At 54.8% G+C, this 21966-nt stretch overlaps 1 protein-coding gene across 2 annotated transcripts in view; it reads right to left on the bottom strand.

The window, feature by feature from the left end:
- Positions 1–667: 667 nt before the first annotated feature.
- MAN1C1 (mannosidase alpha class 1C member 1) overlaps positions 668–21966 on the bottom strand; it is a gene marked incomplete at its 5' end in the record, with an annotated part of 133782 nt that continues 112483 nt past the window's right edge. For both annotated transcript variants that reach the window (XM_082614854.1, XM_082614855.1), the window contains 7 exons: positions 668–1424; positions 2400–2515; positions 3623–3795; positions 6325–6544; positions 12104–12219; positions 17411–17504; positions 20524–20650. In XM_082614854.1, the coding sequence (XP_082470980.1) occupies positions 1304–1424; positions 2400–2515; positions 3623–3795; positions 6325–6544; positions 12104–12219; positions 17411–17504; positions 20524–20650 (967 nt within the window). In that variant the 3' untranslated portion in view covers positions 668–1303. The remainder of the gene's footprint in view (positions 1425–2399; positions 2516–3622; positions 3796–6324; positions 6545–12103; positions 12220–17410; positions 17505–20523; positions 20651–21966) is intronic.

Genomic DNA, 21966 nt, shown 5'->3' with positions numbered 1-21966 from the left:
GTGTTGGGGCCTGACCTCCTTGCCCTGCAGAACGGCCTCCTCCCAGGGGTGACAGTCAGGAGGAGAGTGGATCTGTGGGATAGTCTTACCTTCCAGGTCTCAGCTTGAAGGTCATCTGCTCAGAGAGCCTCCCCCTTGACCCTCTAAGGCAGGTCCAGACATTAGTGCCTCAGCCTGCTTGTCTCCTTTGGAGCACTTCACGTAACTTGCAGTCATTCTCCTTCATGGTCTGTGTGTCCCTGCTTGGCTGTATGCTCCCTGAGGGCGGGGCTTATGACTGTCCCGCTCACAGCTGTGTCCCCATGTCTGGTCCCCTGGAGGCACTTACCAAGTATCTGCTGAATGATGGAATAGATGAACCCTGGACTGGGGTGGTGAGCAAACCCTAGGGGTTTCACCTCTGCCTTTACTGGCTGTGGGACCTCAGGCAAGTTGCTGCTCCTCTCTGGGCCTCTTCCAAGCCTTGATGTAAGTATAAATATCCAACTTCATTTAAAGGGTTGCCCTCACCTTTCCTGAATATATTAGGACCAATTCAAGGGAAGGTAATAGAAGTTGGCATCTTTATACCTTAAATCAACTGCTGGTTGATTATTCTTTCTGATGATAGCATTGCAGTGGTCTCCCCAGGAGTCACTGATGTGCGATGAACCCAATTGTATTTCTTATTCAATAAACTCCTTTATTGTAACTTTACAGATTTTTCCATTACAATACTGAAAACAGCACTAGTGATTCGTAACACTTAGGCCCAAATCAAAGGGGAACCCCTCCTCAAATTATAAGGTAAATGACACATAATTGAACATATAGTAAACGTTGGGCAAAAGGAATTCAAAATATAGAAAATGGGGTCAAGATTTTGTGTGTGTGTGTGCAAACACTTTAAGGTTTAGTTTATTGGGAGGACACCATTTTTGAAAGCACATGATTTTGAAAACTATACTTAAAATCTGTGAGAAAACACAACTGTAGAGAAAAGGCAAAATCAAGCAAAAACCAAAAAACCTCCAAAACGAAAGGAAGTGAATCAAATACACGAGGCTGCAATGCAAACCTCCGGTGCTTTGGCCCTGGAATGGCAAGTGAGCAGGTTTCACAGACATTCTCCGTGGAAAGGAACGTCTGGGCCTGGTGTGACATCGCTGTGTCTCCGAGTCCTGTCTCCTCACAGAGGAAAAGAAGTTGCTCGTCCAACACATCTGCCGGGTCCGCCAGGCAGGGGCCCACATCTCCAATCCGTTTGAGAACAGCCCCAGATCCCGTAGAGGTGGTCCCGGAGCCGCAGGGCGACGGGTGGGAGTCAGGCCCCGCCCCCGCCAGAGCTGTCTGAGTGGTTCACGGGGAGCGGGTGGGCCTCCGTGTTGAACACCCAGTCTTCCAGGGAGAGCATGTCATCTTCAGAGAACAGAAGATAGAGATACCTGTGCCCCGGCAGGGAGGGGAACAAGACACAGCCCGTCAGCGCTCTGGGGAAGGGGGCACCCACTGGGAAGGAATCTCAGGGGCCTCTGAGACAGGCCTGTGCCCAAGGGCGCAGGGAGGTCGTAGACCCCAAATCTGCCCGGAGGGCTCGTCCCCGGGAAGGAGCTGTGGACGCGGAGGGGAGCCCTGTGCTTTAGGTCAGGCAGAGCCGGTTCATCCTGGCTCTGGTCCAGCCCCCGCTCTGTACCTACCCGCTAACCAGCTTCCCGCAGGTGCTTTTCCCACCTGGCCCTCTTAGGACCCCGTGTGGCCTAGATTCTCTTTTTTTTTGCAGGGAGGCCTGAGGGCTACCCCAGGACTCAGCCTGCTTCCTTATGTACCAGGAGACTCTACACTCAAGTAGATGTCCAGGTGCTAAAACGCACAGGGAGTCGTGACTCCAGAACTGCAGGTTTCCAAGCCATGGGGGTTTTTAATGGAAGGAACAGACCATCCAATCCGTCCTAAACAGCTAAAGCACAAGGGGACTGCTTCAGGGAACAGCGAGGAAACGAGGAGGCCAACTTTAGCCCCAAGAAAGGAGGGGAACAGCGCAGCAGCAGAACTGCAGCAGTGACCGGGATTGACACCATCATGGTTATTATTCTGCCCATTTTACAGAAGGGCACAGTTTCAGAGAACTTACGTCACTTGAGGAGGCAGGTTAAAGAAGTTAACTTCTCACATAGCTAATGCTTAGTGGGGTGGAGTCCAGCCCAGCCTCACTCTGCGTGGAGAAACTGGCCTGGCCCAAGGCCCGCCCCTGGATCCCAAGCCTCCATCCCTCTCGGGGCCCCCCTCCTGGGACGGCAGAACTTGACGGATGGTGAAGGAAGGGACTGCTGCCCCCGCCCCTCCTCTCTGCCCCCTCCCCCTTCCCTAAGAAAAGCCCGAGTTGCCCTCTGGGAAGAACACCGGCCAAGCCCCCAACTCACTTTAGTGTCTCCGCTAGAAAGAAAGTCTGCTGCTTGTTGTCGTGGTTGGGTACCTTACTGTATACGTCTTGGATCCCAGAGAACCCGGCTTCCGTCCGACAGTATTTCTCCAAAGCCTGAAGGAAAGGAAGGCAGCCTTGGTGTGGGGAGAGGAGAAGCCCCCCCAAGATTCACGCCTGCCCAGCTCTCGAACAGGCAGGCCCTCCCACCCCTTGGCTGGGGACCCCAGCATTGGTGGGGGCACGCTGCCTGGGCCCACGCGGAGAACTTTGTCCCTGCCCGGCCTGAGCGCTTCACCTGGTGTGAACTTAGAGGAAGCTTCTCTGCCTCTCGGGGAACTAGACTGACCTGACAGACTCACCCACAGTGGTGGACAGAGGCCAGGGAAGGGGCTGGTGGTGTTTTCGGGCTGGGATTTGGGGACTGGACTTGGCACACCCCAGGGATTCCCTGTAGAGATGTAGTCCCTGGGCCAGAGGCTGTGCCTGCCTTTTGTACAGAAATGCAAGTTTTACCCACTGAGGGTCTGTGGGTGGGGCCCAGGAGCACAAAACACTTGGCTTTCAAAGGTCAAGAACCAGGGTCTTCAGGAAAGCAGGGGCACTCTGGCCAATGAAGCATGTCAGGGAGCCTGAGCAGGGCCTACGCCCCAGCTGAGCATGTGCTCTGGGAGTGTGGCTCTCCCCACCAAGTCTGTGCCTCCGAGAGCAGTGGGCCTGGGGGAGAACAGCAGAGAAAGCTTGGCATCCATCCAAGAACCTTCTGGAATCCCCACCCCTGCCTTTGATACCTGCCCCAAAGAAGGAAGGGGATTGGGGAAGCAGAGCCCAGAGAGGGGGCTGCCCAGGGCTGGGCTAGCTTCGGGCAGAGGAGGGAGGTGAGCTGGCAGCCCGCTCCTGTTTGAGAGGAGAAATCTAAAGTCACCTGTCCAGGCTTCAGCATCAGAGGGCGGTGACCACGCGTGTGCTGGGCCACCTCTGACTGCTGCCCTGCGTTCGCCCCTCTCCGTTTGCTGACATTATTGGGCACTCAGAACACTCTTCACAAGTTCCTGGCCAGCTGGGGACTCTGGGCTCTGCAACCAAACCCTGACCCTTTGCACTCTCAACTTTAGCCAGATGCCAGCCTGGCTTGCCCTTCCTCTTGGGTTTGGACCCTGACTGTGAATTCTCAAGGGCACCTGCCACCAGTTCTCCACCCTCCCCCTGCGCCCCGCCACTCACCATCACCACCTCCCAGCCCCACTCCCTGTAGATGGGGTCGTGGGTCTGCCGCCACAGGTACATGTAACTCTCCACCACCTCGGGCCGCAGGATGTAGTAGCTCTCGCTCGTCTGTGTGGCCACAGCTTCTCTGCCTGAGTTAAACCAGAAGGCTTCGGGCCCCAGTTTGGTATCTGCAGGAATGACCAACCAGGGTGCCTGGGTCAGACTTCCCACCTCCTGCTCTTCAGGATCCCAGTGCCCCAGGAGAGATGGAAGTGGCGTGGTAGCCCTGGCCGGGGCCGGCTGGTGATGGGCTGGCATGGGCTGGCCAAAGCAACGCCCTTAGGCCTCGAAACATTTGCAGTTTAGACCCTGAGAATCCAAATGAACTTCCCAGCAGTCCGGGGAGACAAAAGTTTGGGTGGTGCTCCCCAACTGTGTATTTTGAGACATTAGCCCTGCAGGATGTTAACCAGTGCTCGGCCAAGAAAGGGTTGTAGGTTTAAGCACATTCGGGGAACAGCGGGTTAAACAAAGTGAAAGCCTCCTGTCTACAGGACTTACCAGACCCTTTAATTTGCTAATATGCAATGATGCTTCTCCACAGACCCCCTTTCTCTGGGAACTGCTTTTGACACTTCCCAGAGCCAGCCTTCCAGAGCTGACAGTTTGGGACACTGCTGAGGTGGAGATGAGGGAAGATTCGCCCAGAAGGCACATATTCAGGCAGAGGGAGCTGAATAAAGAAAGTCTGATGAGGTCTGGGTTTCGTTGTCATTGTTTGGTTTTGGTCAGTTTGTTGCTGTTCCTGTTTTCTGGATGACCACCATTATAACCACCACTGCAGCCACCATTTATGAGTTCAAGGGCTGTGCTGGGTGCTTTACATACACTTATTTCAATCCTTAAAAAATGTTGTTTTGGTAAGGCAGATACTATTATCTGCCACTCGCGCATGTGGAAACTGAGGATCAGAGAGGCTATGTAATTTGTCCAAGGTAACACAGCAAGTTGTGGCCGAGCTGGGATGTGACCCTGGATCTGTCTGATGCCCTTTTCCCAGGCTGTCCTCTCTCTCTTTCTCCCCTGGGTCTGACTCTCTAGGTCCAAAATTTACGGTATGTGGGTCAGATCATCCTCCCTTTAATGCCTGCATATCCTGTCAGTCAGCAGAGGGCCCAGCTCTGGTCCTAATGTGGGCCCCCACCTCCCATTAGGGCTCAGGACCCCAAGAGGCCCTGGGCTGCTTTTTCTCAGAGACATATTGGAGCTTTGCAGGACATCCTGCTCATTCACGGAGGGCTTCATGGAAGAGGAATTAGGCAGATCCTGGCTCCTCTGATCCTCTCAGATGGCACAGCTTCTCTTGGCCATCAGAACACAGCCGTTCCGCCAAGCTGCTAACGGGGTGAGGGCAAGAGCGACTGCTGCAGCCATCCATGGACCAGCCGGGCTGGTTGTAACCACATGCTCTACTAAGCGGACTGTCTTTTATGGTCTGGGCTGATGGTCCCCGACAAATAGCAAGCTTTTTATTATTCCTGAGATTTCCTATTTGTTTATGGTGCTGGCAGAGATAGCTCTTTGAAGGGAATTGAAGACCAGTTTTAAGGACCCACTGCGAATGGCTGGCTTCCTGAAAACAGCTCCAGGAGCTCTGGATTCCACTGGCGCGCTCACAGACACGTTTTCGGTGGACTGCTAACAAACGCCTCCCATGCTGCTGGCTGAAGGCGTGGGCCAAGTACTTCCTGTGGGGCCCAGGTACTTCCTGTGTGTTATTGTTCCCATTGAACAGGTGAGAAAACAGAGGCCACCAGCTGCTGAGCGGCAGAGTGGCATTTGAGCCAGGATCTTTTACTGCAGATCTTAGGTCCTCTCCTCCAACCAAGGCTGGGCTTACAACTCAGAGCAGTGGGCCCCTTCTGGGGTCACGGGGGGCCTGGGGCTTTTTCTGAGGGGTGTTGTTTAGAAAGGTAGCACACAAGATGGGGCTGGGCATCAGGAGACCTGGGTTCTAGCCCCGGCTTAGCTACTCATACACGGTGTGGCTTTGGCTAAGCCAGGTCCCCGCTCTGGGCTGACTCAGTTTCCCTGCGTGTAAAATGAGGAGTTGGGTTCACATTCTCTCATGTGGCTTCTGAGTCTAGTGTTTGACAGTTCTGCGGTGAGTGCTGGTGGGGATGGTGCAGAAGCTCTCAAACTTTCCGGGGGTCTTGAATCAGAGGGTGATTACGGGGTGGTGCCAGGAGGTGGTGAGACCCTCTGAATGGGAGCACTCCAGGGAGGAAAGGCAGAGATACGTTTAGGGGTAGGGGCTCAGGGAGAAGGAATTTGCTAAAGGCTCAGGAAGCCAATGTTTCTGCCTCAGGGGCTGGAGGACCCTCTGCTCTGAGCCCCTCACAGGGGAACTTGGCCGGGTCATCTCTGAGCCTCAGTTTCCTCATCTGTGTTGTGAGGGTCAGCGATGATGTATGTCAAGTGCTGAAGGACACCCGGCACACACAAAGTGCTAACACAGCACCGTGTTCCCTTTAACTTAGGGCACAACCTCTGTGTGTGGATAGCACACCCCTCATTCAAATTCCGGGTAACCTCCAAGGTGAGGCTTCCCTAAGTCCACGTGTTCCCTTCACTCACTGCCCCTCTCCTGGTCTTTCCAGTTCTTCCTGGTGTCTAGCCTCAGTCTTTCCTGCTGCCCCTTCCCCTTGCAGGGTTACCTGAGCGGGCGTACGATTCGTGGCACGTCTTGGTGATCTGGGCTGCGAGCTCTCGGTAGTGGGCCCTCTTTTCTTCCTTGGCATCCTCAGCGCCGAGGGCGATCATGCCCCCGGAGAAACAGGCCAGGTGCCCCATCTTGTGGTCCAGAATCCCCCCTCGCCACTCAGCAATGTAGGTCAGCCCCCCGGGAGAGACATTCAGCAAGTGGGTCTCTATTGCCTGGGAGCAAGGTGGGAATTGGGCAGGGAGGAAGGGCATGGGAGGGTACAGAGAAGGGAAGGGAGAGGACGGAAAATGAACATTTTGGAGACGGCAGCACGTGCAGCTCTGTCGAGCCCTCCATCCCAGACAAAGGAGGCCTGCCGACCTTGGCTGGGGGCGGTCCCTGATGGGGCTGGTGGGAGGTTCTGCCACTCACCCAGCTGAGGCCTGGTGCTTGCTGGGGGGCTTGGACACAAGGCAGCTCCCCAGGGCCAGTCTCTTACACAGACTTTTTAAAAACTTCTACATTCAAAAATTTTTGGAAAAAATACCTTTAAAGATTATTATCAATCTCCATTACATCCTCTGTTAGGGAATCTTAACCTGAAGCCCAGTTGGCCTGTGGATGGGCTGGAAGGAGTCCAGAATGCCCCTAAACTTGTATGTGACACTTGAGGGCATTTTCATGGGAAGAGGGTCAGTAATATTTGATCAGATTCTCAAAAAGGACCACAGAAAATAACAGCTGCCCTCTACAGGCCCTTATCACAGGCTTCCACATTTAATGCTCACAAAAAGCCCGGCACATGGGCTGTAGTGCCCTCTCTAGACACAGGGGTTGAGTGGTGTGTCCCAGGTCACCCACCACACCATGATCAGGACAAGGACCCCCAGATGCCCAAGTCCGGCTCCTTCCATTACCCAGTGGCTGCTCCTTTTGGTGGCAAGGGGCTTTCAGAGCCCTCCCCTGGTCCCCCAATAGGTGGTGCTGTTGGGAAAGACTCCCAGGGTGTTGGGGGGTGTAGGTGTCAGGCCATCGTGCCCCTGACTGCCTGCTGTTAGTCCCTTGGGAGCCCTGGAGACTGAGGCGATGGCGGCATCCACCCACACAGCTGCAAGGCTGGACTCGACGGGTCCTAATCCAGGACGGAGCCTCTGGGGCCCTGGCCAGGCCTCTGCCTCCACTCTTGCCCTCCCGTCTATTCTCTGGGGTGGGCGGGCGGTGGGGTGCACTCTGTATATAGTGGACCTGACTGCGTCTTGGGCCTGTTTAATGCCCTCTCATGGTTTCCAAGTGCCCTCAGACGAAAGTCCAGCAGGGCCTCTGAGACTCCCTGATGTACACCCTGAGGTTTAACCTGATGCCACGGACACGGCTCCCAGGTGTAGACTCTGTTTCAAACCCCACCTCCACCAGTTCCGAGCTGTGTGACATTGCGCAGGTTCTATGTTCTCTCTGTGCCTCAATTTCCTCGTGTATAATATGGGGATGAGAGCATGAACCACTTCACAGGGTTGTGAGGATTCAATGGGCTGCGTCTGCAGAGCTTAGCATATATTTCTTCGCACAGAGAGGCCTCAGTAAGTGCTGGCTATTCTGATTCCTCTCCAGCCTGCCCCCGCCCCGTCCCCGCTCCAGCCATGCCGCAGGCCTCATTTCATTCCTGTGCCCCCTCCCCCAGTGAACATTTCCTGAGCGCCTCTCGGTGCCAGCACTGTGCTCCGTGCAGGGAATACAGCCCTGGAGATGGATCTGGACCTGGACTCAGGGAGCTCACCCATGGGCACAGAGACGTCCCAACAAAAGCAAATACACCCGAGAATCCCCATTTGTGATCAACATTCTGAATGAAACAAATTAAGGGGACGAGGCAGAAAAAAGCTCGGAGAGGAGGTCCTACTTTGCGGAGTGAGGCCAGAGAAGGTCTCTGCGCTGGTGACCTCCACGAAGACCTTTTCTTCCTGCCTCAGGTGCTTTGCGGCAACCCTTGCTTCTCCCCCAAGCTCCCATTCCAGCTCTACTACCTCTAGCTCTGCGTTTGGGCCCCTCCAGGATGCCTCTTCCTTGGTGAAAATACCCCAGAGTCTAAACCACTGTGGCCCCATTACGCTACTACCCTGTTATCTTTCTATGAGGTGCTATTCCCACGTGTGTGCGCCTATTTGTATACATTTCTGTGGAACGTCTGCCTTTCTCCCAGGACTCTGAGTGCCAGGTGACGGCAGAAGCCACCACTACCATCCTCCAGCCAGTGCCTGGCAGGTGGGAGGTGCTCAAACAACATTCGTCCCTCGATCTGTCTTGTCCTTTGCCCTCTGCTGTAAGGCCCAGGCCGGTGGGCTGCCTGCAGGACCCTCACTGAGCAGCAGATGGGGAAGCTCTGATGAAGCGACTGGCGCGCCAGGGCACCTGCTCCCTGTGGGGAGAAGCACCGAGGCAGCCTGGAGGGCTGCCGCGTCCGGGCCGGGCCCTGGCTCCTGGGCAGAGCTGGGCCCACAGTAGCTGCTCTGCGTCGCTAAGGGTGCTGGTGCGGGAGGGGTGGCAGGGCTAGTCCCGGGCACAGAAACCTGGTTCAGTTATCACTGCCAGCACTGGGGAGAGGACACAGACATCCGGGGAGATCCCAGGAAGCTTCACACTGTAGCTGGAAATCTGTACCTTCAAGACTGTCTCCCACTGGTTATTTCTATTTGGGGTTAACCCCAAGCTAAGTAGTTGTGGTAAAGAGGAAATGATAGGCCAGTCTCTCTTTGAGGATATAATTTAGACAAGCAAATGCAAAGGTAAAAAATAAAAACCCCAAGGCTTTCTAAAACCCTCAGCAAAACACAAGATAGCACAGTCGGGCCACCGACTGGTAAAAAGGCTAAAATCATAGCAAGAGACATAGTAGAGAGCTGAGTTTGAATCCCAGTTCTGCAATTTGAGAGTTGGGTGACTTTGGGCAAGTTACTTCCCTTTGCTGAAGACTCCCTTTCCTCAACTGTAAAATGGGAATGATAATTCCTGGGATGGTTATGAAGCTACTCAAAGATGCTGGCTTAGCGCCTGGCACTGACGGTTCCTTCCTCTGCCTCCTGGAGGGCACCCCATCTGCGCACTTCTGAGAGGGCCTTCAGGCCAGCCAGGCTCCCCTGCAATTCGGCAGCTGGTGAGTAGAGGCAGGGGCCCTGGATCTGGAGTCAGCAAGACCCGTGTTTGTGTCCTGGCTCTGCCATGTTGCTGGGTGACCTTGGGCCTTTCTGAGCCTCAGTTTCATCATCTGCAAGAAGGGGCTAAATAAGGCCAGGCACCCAGCGCACCTGCCTGGAGGAGGCCACAGGGACAGAAGCTCCCTGTTCTTCTTGCTGCCCCTCCTCTGTGACCCCGGGGTGTGTCCAGCTGATCTGTCTGAAGCCCTCACACCCACCCTAGCTGGACACTGGTCTAACCCACATACTGGAGCCCCCAGGGCAGCTTTCAAGGCTATTGCCTGGGCCCCAGCCCAGAGGTTCTGATGTCACCTTGTTGGGGTGCAGCCTGGGCATTGGGGTTTTACAGCTCCCCAGGTGATTTTTAACATGGCAACAAGGCGGACAACCACCAGAACATTCTTCAAAGCCCCAAACTCGCCAGAGCCCCAGCCTTTACCCAGGGTCAGAGACACTTCAGGCTCTTCACTGGGGAGATCAAACGTGGGAGCAAAGCTGAGTTCTAGCCTGTTCAATCGAGTACTTCTACAAAACTCCCCGTTTACTTAAATAATTTATGGCCATTTCTTCCCTTGAACCCTCAACTACAGTGTTCCCTGAGGGCTGGGAACTGGGCTGCTTGTGAACTTTATGTTTACTCTGCAAGGAAGGCAGAAAGGGCAGAAAGGGCCTCTCCAGGCAGCACACATGGCCACCGCTGAACCTGACCGCTAATCCCTGACAGGAGCTGCAGGCTGCAGCGGAAGCTCAGCTCAGAAGCCTGGAGTGGACGGGGCTGAGCCAGACTGAGCTGGGACTGGAATCCTGGGACCTGCTTCATGACTCAGGTCTTGGTGTCAGGGAGCTGGGCAGGGAAAACTCATCACTGAGCCCACAGTTTAAAGGATCCATGGCTCTGGAGGCCTGTTCCAATGTGCTTCCTTTAAGGACTACCATTCCTGGCCGGATTCATGTGATCAGAGTGTAGCTAGATATCATTCCTCCATCCAGTCTGCTGCCCACACCCATCCATCTACCCATATCTACCCACCTATCCACCCACATCCACCTACCCATCCATCCTTCCACCCACCCACCCATCCATCCAATCATCCATCTGTTCACTCACCCACTCATCTTCCCTTCCCTTCTCCCTCCCTCCCTCCCTCCCTTCCTTCCTGCTTTCCCCTCATCCATTTATTTGTTCACAAAATAGTGACTGTATGCCTCCCAGGTACCAAGCACTGTTTTGGGAGTGAAGTATACAGTGAATGAGTAGACAAGATCCTTGCTCTAGACAGCTCAGGAAGATAGACAATAAACAAGTAAACAAATACACACATGTGATCATTTTAGATGCTGATAAAGGTGAAGATGCCTAATAATAATAAGCCTCAGGTATGTGAGAGAAAGAGAAGCTGGGGAAGGCTAATTCAGGGGCATCTGAGTTGACCAATAAGCGGGACCCAGCCACCTGGATGATATTCCAGGTAGAAGGAACAGCAGGTACAAAAGCCCTGAGGTGGGAACGAGTCTGGTGTATCTGAGGAAGGTTGGGAACGAGAGCTCAGAGGGCAAAGGGGAGAGAGCTCAGAGTGACCGGCAGTCCCAGATCAGGGACTGTGGGCAAAGGTGAGGAGTCTGGTTTATTCCGAGCATTAAGGGAGTCCTGAGCGGAGGGACATGCATTTACAGCTATTCTGGCTGCTGCGGAAGAACTGACTTAGAGTGGGGAGGGGTGGAGCAAGGAATCCAGTTAGCTTAGACCACGGTGGCAGCAGAATAGATCCAGCCTGCTCAACGTACTTGATGAGGAAACTGAGGCCCGGAGCCTGCCCAGTGCCTTTTCTTTAGTTGGGCTCAAAGGTATCTGTCGATGGGGCTGCTGGGATTCCTTAACCCCCTTCCCAAGAGCCCAGGCTAACCGACTCCCCCTCTGTCCTACAGTCTCCGCCTCTTTGGAGGGATCCATCTGAGCTTAGCAACCCTGTTCACTCCATGCCCTGTGGACAGACCGGCAGAGCTGAGGGACAGTGGGGAGAACCTGGAGGCTGGCTTTGGAGACCTGGCTCTAGCTCCAGCTCTGCCAGTTCTGCGCTGTGTGGCTTTGAGCAAGTGCCTTCCCCTCTCTGGGCCTTGGTTTCCATCCACATAAAGAGAAGGAAGAGAAGTGGATGCTCCACTGAGGGAGGCCCCTCCCAGCCGGGATGTGCTAAGTATGTCACCTCTGGTTCCACAGGAAGATGGCCGAGGGTCTTGCTTTGGCAGCCTCACTTGGGGGCTCCTAGTCTGGCTGTGTTCTGGGCTCTGACACATCAACAGAAACACAGACACTGTGGTTTCTGAATCAGACTGCCCGCTGCTTCCTGTGAGACCTCGGACAAATGACTTCACCTCCTTGAGCTTGGGTTTTGCATTTGTGAAATGAGGATGCTCACATGGCCCTAATTTCAAGGTGTTTGAGAAGTGTCAAGCAACAGGCTGGGGAGGGGACTGTCTTGTCCTCCCTCTGGCCAGTTCACTGTAGGGGTGGGGTGGGGAGCAAGCCCCCCGGCTCTCAGGGACCCGCGTGGGAACTGGTGGCGAGTGACTGACCACCCATGAAGAATCAGGCGCCTGTCTTACCTCCAAGGCTTCGTAGTACATATCTTTAGCCTCCATATCTGTCTTGGCCGACATCAGCCAGGATTTGATCAAATATTCGTAAAAACTGTCCCCGAGTCCTCCAACCGAGACATGGTCTGTGAGGGGAGAGAGGACAGGAACATTATCTCCACCTGCTGAGGCCACCGCGACTCGGTGGGGAGAGAGCATTTAATCCACAGCCTCGGAGCCCCCAACAGAATGGGGGCTGGGAGGAAGGCACGGCCTGCGACCGGGGGAACCAGGGCCAGCTTGAGCACCATCGTCCCTCATGGAAATGCAGGGGCTCCTTCGGCTGCTATAAATCATGTCATCGTGTTGCTTTTGCAGGCGGAGGACGGGGCAGGGCCTCTGGTTATTAACCGTAAATGAGTTGCATTTCTTGAAAAAGATAATCTGGTGGCAGGGAGTTCAGAGATTTTTATTACCTGGTGACAAACATGGTAATTAATGCTGGGCAGGCTCATAAAAGGCCACGGAAAGGAGCAATGAGAGGCTTAATTTAGTTGGTCAGAGCACAAAGCTGTTCTGGGAAAGCCAAGTTTAAATTTAGCAAATTGGGCTAAATGGGGTTCAAAGGAGCAGAGGGAAGGAAAACCGGGTTTGAGGACCCCTCCGTCCGCCCTGGTGGAGCAGGAACTCCAGGTGCGGCTGAGCGGGCGGGGGTCTGCACCCAGGGCTACCCCAGGAGAGGGATGGCTGACAGAGGAGCACTTAATTACAGAAGCAAGACACGGCAATGCTTCACTCACAATTAACAACAGGGAAACATAAAGGCGTTTAATAGATAAAACAAGGAGGAAACTGCGGTTCCCTGTTAAGCAGCAAGACAGTGAAGAAGGGAAGGGAGTGGATGAAGGTGGGGTGGGGGGGAATGGGAAGAGGGTTTTCAGCTCCTCTGGAGAAAGAGGGGTTAGAAAAAGAGAGGGGAGGGAAAGTGGGTGGGGGGAGAGAGAAAGAAATAGAGAATACAGCAACAGCCACCCTTTATCGAGGGTCTACCGTGGGCCGGGAGCTTTACTGTATCATTTATAACAATCTTCCCAAGAACCCTGTAAGGTAAGCACTACGAACCCCATTTCCCAGATGGGAAAACTGAGTGAGCCTAAATAGCTCGGCCAAAGCCGCCGAGCTGGAAGAGCTCTCACTTTCTGCAGCTTTACACAGTCAACCAGAGAATGAAAACAAAGACTCAGAGAGAAAGAAAGGGCAAGTGGGAAGAGGGAGGGTCAGATAAAAAATCGGAGGGTCAGACAGCTGGGAACCAGGAAAGGGGGCTGACAGGAGGCCCCCACAGTAAACAGGGGCCCCGTCCAGCCCCCTCCGTAAACAAACCCTGGCCCAGCAAGGTTTCAGGAAAGGAAGGAGCACTTGTGAAAATTCGAACAGACCAGGTAAAGCCTGAGGCTTAGGGAGGCGTTGAGGGTGGGGGCGGCCAGCGTGAGCTGGACTTTGTTACCTGAAAAGACGGAACCAGCACAGCGTCCCCCTTGCCCCTGTTCCCAGGGGGAGGACACAGCTGGGCAAGCCCAGAGGGAGGGCGGGGCTGTGCCAGGCCCGGCATGTGGATGGCGTGTCCACGGCCGGGGCGCGAGGTCTGTGCAAGGCAGGGGTGGGGAGGCCGGAAGTCAGACCGGGTCAGCCTGCACAGAAGGGGCCCCTGCTCACGGCAGTCAGCTGGGGGCACGGGCACCTCCATGCTCGTCTCCTGGGCTTACCTCCTCTCACGGTTCCTCTGCCACCCCAAACACTGCTAGCCCCCTGCCCACTCTGTGTCACTTGTGATGACCCCTCTGCCAGGAATACCCTTCCCCACCTCATGCGGCTGACACCCCCTCACGGCTTCACCTCAGCTCAGAAGGGCTTTCCTCCGTGTCCCCATAACACTGAGGTCCCCGCAGGGTGATGTGAGGAGTGAGGGAAATAAGGCACCTGCACCCTCTGGCCCGGCGCCCTCCTGCGGGAAGTGCTTGGTGTAGCCGTCCCACCGTCGCTAGGTGCGAGCCTTGCCCTCGGCTGCTCCCAGCGCTGTGTCACCGGTACCTGTCTGTGGGTCTACCTGCCCCGCTAGGCTGTGGGCTGTGTGGGGAGGAGCCCTGTATGACTCGCATCTACGCCCAATACCTGTGTGGCACACTGCAGATGCCCAGTAAGTCCTGAATGAGAGAAAGGCAGGCATGTGGGGGCTGTGCTCAGAAGAGCCTTGAACGTCAAAGCCAAAGAGACTGGACTTCACCATGTGATTGCAGAGTGTGTGGGGGGGACAAGGTCAAGGGCTTCACCTGGCAGGTGTCCGTGGGAGAGGGGAGCCAGGTCAGCAGGAGTTCCACAGGTATTTGAGATAGGACACCCTCTTGGGGACATGTGTATAGTCTCCCGGGGCCTCAGCTGCAGTGCACAGGTGGGGGATGTCTTCCCTGCACTGAGGGGCACGTGGGGAGAAGTGCAGGAGTGGGAATTAGAGACGTGGATCCACCATTAGCTCAGGGCAAGCCAGACGCCCCTGGGCCTGTCTCCTGATCTGTAAAATGTAGAAGGGAGAGTTGGTGTGCGTGAGCAGAGGTGGGCTCTGCTGCTTCCTGATCGTGTCAGCAACGCTCCCATCACACTTGGCAGCAGAAGGCAGCCACCCTATACGCCTAGGAATCGCCGGCGGGAAAGTGGCATGAAGCTGGGGGAGGTGGCTGGGCTGGAGCTGGCGGGCGGCTCACACTCTCACAGCCACGGGAGAGAACCTGGACTTGCTACTTCCCTCCCACTGAGGAAACTGTGGGATTCGGGCAGTGGACAAGGAGGACAAGCCACCCCAGGGGCCAAGCCAAAGGGCTGGCAGCTCTTCGAGCTCTCAGCGGCTCTGCTAGGACTGGTCTCTTCTGTGCTTGGTGCCAGCAGGAGCCTGCTGGACCTATCCTGGCTGTGAAGTCCTAGCGGCAGGAGGGTCTCAGCCTCCCCTGCTACCCTGAAGCTCATCTTCAGGCAGGAGTGGGGAGCAGGCAAGAGCAGAGGTCTGGGACTGGGATGCAGCCCTAATTAGCCCTTTGTCTCTTTAAGCTGCAATTTCTCTGGTTGCAATGGGTTACGCAGAGGATTCAAGGAGAGAAAATAATGTGAACTTAGCTTATGCAAGTTGGGAATGTTATCATTTGCTGGAAAATTACACAATCATCAAAAAACAAGAAGAAAAACCTAAAAAGACAAAGATGGACCAAAACACCCAAGAAAACCACAGAAAACCTGGGATGACCCCAGGTGCCAAAGCCAGGGGAGGAGGAAAGCAGGCACCCCATGATCAGGGCTTTCTTTATAACCTTCCCTCTGAAATTTGGCAGGCCTTGGATTCATATTTTATTAATATGAGACAATTTTCCATATGTGACTGACTCTGCCCAGCCTTGCGACCCCAGGTGCAGCCTGAAAAGAAAATTATGCTTCTCAGCGGGGCAGGGGAAGAGGGGGGCGGCTCCCCTGTAATTTGCCAAGGTAGCTGTTCAGGCTGGGAAGCCAGGCTCCTCTCCTTTTTATGGGTTTTGCTGCATTGTCCTGGAGCAGCTAAGGCGGGCAGCTGCTTAGTTTCTCTGTTTACCCAGTCAGGCCTTGCAATTAAAGGCACTAACGGTTATTGAACTGTCTCTTCCCATGGCCATAATCTGTAATTCAAACCTTCATTTTCTCCCGGCACTTTTGAACTTGGCAGTGTGTTTTGGTTAAAAATACTTTGCATTTCTATAAGTGGTTTTTGCAGGAGGCTCCTTGGGAGTGAGGTCATCCCCAAGGAAAATTCCCGGGTCAAATTTTCTGGGTCTCCTGGATGTGGATCATGGAGGCTCTGGGATGGAAGGACAGGCCTCTGCAGTTTCCTCACAGTATCCCTGCCGGCTGGCCAGCTGGCCCTCCAGGCCCTGCTTGCATACTTTTGGTGATGGGCGCTTATGACCATTTGGGACAACCCATGTCATCTTTGGAAGATGAACTGAAGTCTGTTTCCTGCAGCTTCTGACCATTGCTCTCACGCCCCTCCACGGTGCACAAAGAACACATCTCCAGCTCTTCTCCCATTTTGCAGGAGAGGAAACCAAAGCTCAAAGGGATGAAGTGAATTCCCCGCAGGCATGCAGTAATTAGACTCAGGTCTACTTTGTCGCTGAGCCCTTGCTAATGCCATAACAATTGGGGCTGGAGGCAGGGAAAGGGAGAGGGGTCCTTGTTTGGGTAGAGGCAGTGGAGGTAGGGGCTCTGGGCAAGTCTTGGGAAGCCCCTAGAGGCAGGGCCCATGGAACCTGTTGCCCCCAATTTGTGCTGACTGTGATCACACGACCAAGGCCTTGGACAGAAGGGCAAGGCAGAGCGGTGCTTCTCGATAGGGGTGCAGGCCCGGGAGCTGGAAGACTTTAACACTCCCCTGCCTGAGAGACCTTCAAATCCCATTGTTTCAGTGGGTGGAGCTGGGGGCTGTGAATGAGGCTCCACAGGTGACCCACAACTGTCTGGCTGAAAAAAAAAACCTCTGAACATAAACAGCAGGAAATCCTAGGGCCAATTCTAACAGGTGTAAGATACCAGTGATGAACTCATGATTTTTATATTGCTGTTCAGTTAGGATCTGCTTACACAATTTTTTTTTTTTTTTTTTTTTTGCTGTATGCGGGCCTCTCACTGCTGTGGCCTCTCCTGTTGGGAGTACAGGCTCCAGACGCACAGGCCCAGCGGCCATGGCTCACGGGCCCAGCCGCTCCGCGGCATGTGGGATCCTCCCAGACCGGGGCACGAACCTGCGTCCCCTGCATCAGCAGGCGGACTCTCAACCACTGCGCCACCAGGGAAGCCCTGCTTACACATTTTTTAAGAAATTAAACTTGGAGGTAGGGAACCAGATGAAAGGGGCTGGGAGAGGATGCATGGCCTTTCTTAGAGCCGCTTTTGGAGTAAACTTCTAACGGGAGCACCCCTGCAAGTTTGGGGGAGGATGAAGGAGGCTTCGGTGGGCACTGTAAGAGATGGAGGCTGGAGACAGCTAGCATGCGGGGGATGCACAGGGCAGGGCCTCACTAGCCAGCAGCCATCACATCCGTCACAATGGCAATGGCAACAGAAATGAACACTCCCCACGATGCCCCGAGGGTGGAGGAGGGTGGCAGGAGGGTGGTATCCAGGAGCTCCGAGCCAATGCCTTGCTGGTACGTGGCTCCAATAAGTGCATCGCTCCTCACTCGGCCGGGTGCCTCGCCCAGCCAGGCGGGGAAGCTGGGCAGGAATCCGCTGGAGGAGGGGCAGCGGCGCCCCTGTACTCACGTTGCATCCAGTTCCCGCTCACCGGGCTGAGGAAGTTGGGGTAGAGGCCGAAGGGCTTGTCAATATCCCTAAGGACCTTTCGGATGTTCCTGACCTGCCAAGAGATGGACACCAGGCACGTCTTCATTTTCTCCAAGAAGCCAGCCGAGTCCCAGCCCACCGAGCATGGAGGCAGCTGGTTCGGGTCCAGAGAGGAAACCATTCCGACGAGGCAGGAAGGCAGAGCTGCGTAACTAGCAGCCGGCTCCAACCCGGAGGTGTGAGTCGGTCCTGCCCCTGTGTTCCAGAGCGGGGTGCGGCCACAGTGGGGCCTGACCCTCCACCTCTGCGCTGACTGCTCTGCCCGGGGCCCTGCCAGTTTCCCCTCCCCCACCTCCCCCCTTCCTCATTGCGTGTGGATTTTGGGGACGGGTCTTTTTAGGAGGGCGTTTGTATAAGTGACGGTAGCTCATTTGTAAGTGCTCGACAGAACTGTCTGTTTAACAGGTCAGAAACGGTTATATTGGCAATTTCACACGGTTCAGCTTGGTAACATGTTATGTTATCAGATACTGTGGGAACCGTTCCAGAGGGGAGGCCTGCGCCCCTCAACATCCCTGTGCCCTAATAGGCATCTCGGGGTTTTAGTAACAACAGCTACAACGCTACAACGCTGTCAACGTTTCTCAGTTGCTGTGAGCCAGACCCATTAGATACATTACCTGCAACCCTCATAACAACCTATACGGTATTATTATCTCAGTCTAACAGACGAGAAAGCCAGATCTCAGAGAGAGCGTCAGTCACTTGCCCATGGTCATGGGATTTGTAAGTGGCAGAGCCAGGACGTGAGTCAGGCCTCTGTGACCACAGGGAGCAGCCCCGGCTCCAACATGGATCAGGGCAGGGACCACGCAGCAAACGAGTAGCAGAGGCCACACCCGCTGGATCAGGAGGCTGGATCTGCAACCATTTGGGCTACAAAGGGCACCATGCGGGATTCAGGAAGGCTTGATCCATCAGGGTCTGCTGTCTGGCGGTACACGAAATCCTCCCAGTACAGACTCTGCAGGACAGAAGGGCCCTCGGGGATGGAGCTGTAGCATGCTCGCAGATTTATCTACAAGGTAAGGAGCAGGGAAAGCAGCCTTTTTAGCTGTCAGACCTTTCTTTCCGGGGGAAGGCACTTTGCTTTGCCACATCAGATCTCATATCCATTTATGTTAACAGAGCCCATTATGGGGGACAGGAGTGTGCTTGTACCTGAGCTATTCTCGACTGTCCTGGTGGTGAGCAGTGAAACGGGCTAAATTAGCCCCCCCGGAGGGTGCGGGCGCTTCTAGAATTTGGGCCAATTTGTTGACTGCCAATAATCGCCTCTGTGGGAGGCATGACTGGCGAATGAAAGTAGCTGGAGAATGTAAATGTAAAGAGACACAGAGAGACAATGAGGTGGATGGACACTTGAGAAAAATCCGGAAGCCTGCTGAACTGATCTGGTCTTGAAGAGCATGGGTTTCAGAGCCAGAAAGTCCTGGGTTTGAGTCTCGGCTTTATCACTTACCAGCTGGATGACCCAGGACAAGTGATTTAACCTCTCTGAGTCTCAGTTTCCTCCTCTGTAGAATGGGGATGACAGAAGACACACCTCATAGGGTTGGTGGGAAAACCAGAGCTACTATACGGTACCCAGCACATCGTAGGTGCTCAGGCAGTGGTATCTCCAGACTAGCAGGAACTAGAGCAAGCTGCTCGACTCACTCCGCTCTGAGCCGGCCGTGGTGTTCCTAGAGGGGTCTGGCTCAAGAGCAGTGGAAATAGGGAGGCTGGGGGCAGGGAGGGCCTGGAGGCAGGAAAAAAGACCAGAGGAGAAGACCCATCGGAAGTGGGATTGAATTTATTCCATGAGCTCTTGAGGTGGGGTATCCCAGGGAGGCAGAGTCCTCTCAATATAAGGAAAAGCTTCTGAAGGGAGGTCTGACAACATGAGGGGCTGTTTGAGGCTGGTAGTGAGCCCCAGTGCAGAGGAAGCAATCAAGGGGTTGAAAGCTCTTCTTTGAGCTTCTCAAGAAAGCTCGGGTGGATTCCCACACTGAGCAAGCAGTGGTCCTAAACCTGGCATCAAAAAGCACATGGGTGCTTATTTAAAATGCAGACTCCTGGGCCTGGGGCGACACTCAGAAATCTGCTTCTTCACCAGCATGCTAGATGATGCTTTGGGGCTGGTTGGCTGACAAAAGACTGAGAGCCACTGGGTAGAGGTGTGACTCTGTGACCTCCCAGCTCCCTTGGCATTCCAAGAGACTAACATTTGGGGGGAAGAGAAGGCTTTGGGAGTGGGGGTCTCCTTCTTCCTGGAGGGCAGGGCTTCATCTCCCTATAGGGGCAGGACTCAGGAAGGGACAAGCACCATCTGAGGGTGGCGTGTGTCCACTTCTCTTCCTTGGGTTGAGGGTTAGACCTACGGAGACACTTCCAGACAGTAGGACTGCCAAGGGCTGTGACATTGAGGAACTGCTCCTTCTGGAGGGCTTCACAGGGGGGCAGGGATGGGCAGGTGTCAGGATGGACGAAGGCCTGGGTGCTAGCGCTCTGAACCCCCTGTGGCCTTCGCCAGCCTGGTAACGATGAGAAGGAACAGACGTGAGCCTCTGCTGTGGAGTGAAATTGCTTTGCCAGCCTGCTGACAGCATGAGCTAGATGGGCATCTGGAAGGGGAAAGGCAGGCAGATCTCACACAAAGAAGTTAAATGTCTCTGGAAAGGGGACTTTTGTGCCGGGTGGCCAATTCCTGCCAACGCAAACTGGTGCCTGGATTTCCGTTGTTGCACTTTCTCCAGATTTCACACATGTGTGGTTGCCAGCGAGCGCACATGTACCAGAGAAAACCTTCTCGCTGGCAGCTATGTTTCTGCCGTGCCCTCTGTAGAATGCTGCTGACTCCCTGCACTCACCTTCCCTGGCGCCTGGCATCGGTTACGATTAGGCAACTATCTGCTATGCTGGCAGTGGCTGGAGGCCGTCGGGCTCCCCACACACCCTCCAGCTGGCCCGTGGTCCATTTCCCTGTCACGGGCTGAGTGCCCACCCTTCGCTCTCCATGTGGAGAAGAGGGAGCAGGGGAGAAGACTTGCCTTTTCTGCGAAGACCTGGTTGCCAGAGAGCTGGGTGAGGTGTAAGAACTCCAAGTGCAGGGATCCAAACTCCGCCAGGATGCTGCTGCTCCCTGCCACGGCCCAGCCCCAGCTCCTGTTGGAGCCGCTGAAAGACAGAAGTGGCCTCGGTCACCCTCTGCCAGCAGGGCTGGCTCCTCTGTCCGTTGGGGAGCACCTACTATGTGCCAGGCACTGGACTAGGAGCTTCGCCATGCAATCCCAGTTAACCCTCCCTGGGGGTCGGTGCTATTCATAGCCCCATTTAGCTGATGAGGACACCGAGGTTGGTGAGAAACTTGCCGAAGATCACCCAGGCCTGTCTGACAGGTAATATGCTTTGTTTCTATGGTCAAGCAGCTTCTGCAAGACCTGTAGGCTCCAGAAGAATATTAGCAGAGCTGCCTTGGTGGCCAAGACCTGGCACACACATGATGTTAAATTTACAGGTGATACCAATAATGCCGTCAGGGGCCACAAAGACCCCCCCCACACACACACACACAGAACACTCTATTTCTATCCACTTGTCAATGGCTCATAATCATTGTTGCTGTTTGTGGAGGGTAAACGGTGCATGGCTGGGGTCCGAAGGGGGCAGATGAAGAGAGCAGGGATCCCATCTGGCCCCCTCCCTCCCCTCTCAGCCAGTGCTGCTCATGGACACACAATGGCCCCCGCCTGGAACTTCGTGGAACCCACACCTGAAGGCTGGGTGGCCCTGCTAAGACCACACACCTGGGGCTGCTGGACCCTGGGAAGTCCGAGGTTAGGGACGAAAGCAGCAGGGGCTCTCGGAGCAAAGGTCTCCTCACTCGCTGAGCGTGTACATGTCTCACGGACACCTTAGATGGATCACAAGCATGACCCTGCGACCCCGCCGGAGAAGGCTGTCAACTAACCGCTTCCTCCCTTTCCTTGAAAGTACTGGGTGCTTTCAAGGAGGAAGAGTGCAGGGGCAGGGCCTCGAGTAACCCTCCCATCTGCCCCTTTCACAGATGAGGAAAACAAGGCACAGGACAGTGAAATCACTGCCCGAGATCACACAGTAAATGGAACAGTGGGGACCCAAGGCTGCTCTGACGCCAGAGCTTGTCCCAGTCACTGTGCAGCTGCTGGCCTGTCGTCTCATTACATGATAAGAGGCCAGGACGCTGCCTTTCCAGGAGCTGTCACTTAAAATCTCCCTGGGACCTGAAGCCAGGAGGCACAGGTTCAAGTCTGTTAGCAGCGAGGTCTTGGGCAAACCATTTCTTCCCGTGTACCTTAGTTTCTGCATCCGTCAGACTGAGTAAGGATAATGCGTCCCCATCTCCGCTCCTAGGGCTTTGCGGGGATTGAGAGAGAAGAGGAAGATGCAGAATGGGGGTGGCCTTGGGTAAGCTGCTTCCTCTCCCTGATCTGAGTCCTCATGTGTATCGTGAT

The sequence above is a fragment of the Mesoplodon mirus genome, assembly GCF_964341445.2.
Source record: "Mesoplodon mirus genome assembly, chromosome: 3".
NCBI lineage: Eukaryota > Metazoa > Chordata > Mammalia > Artiodactyla > Ziphiidae > Mesoplodon > Mesoplodon mirus.
This window is presented reverse-complemented; position numbering and strand designations above follow the sequence as displayed.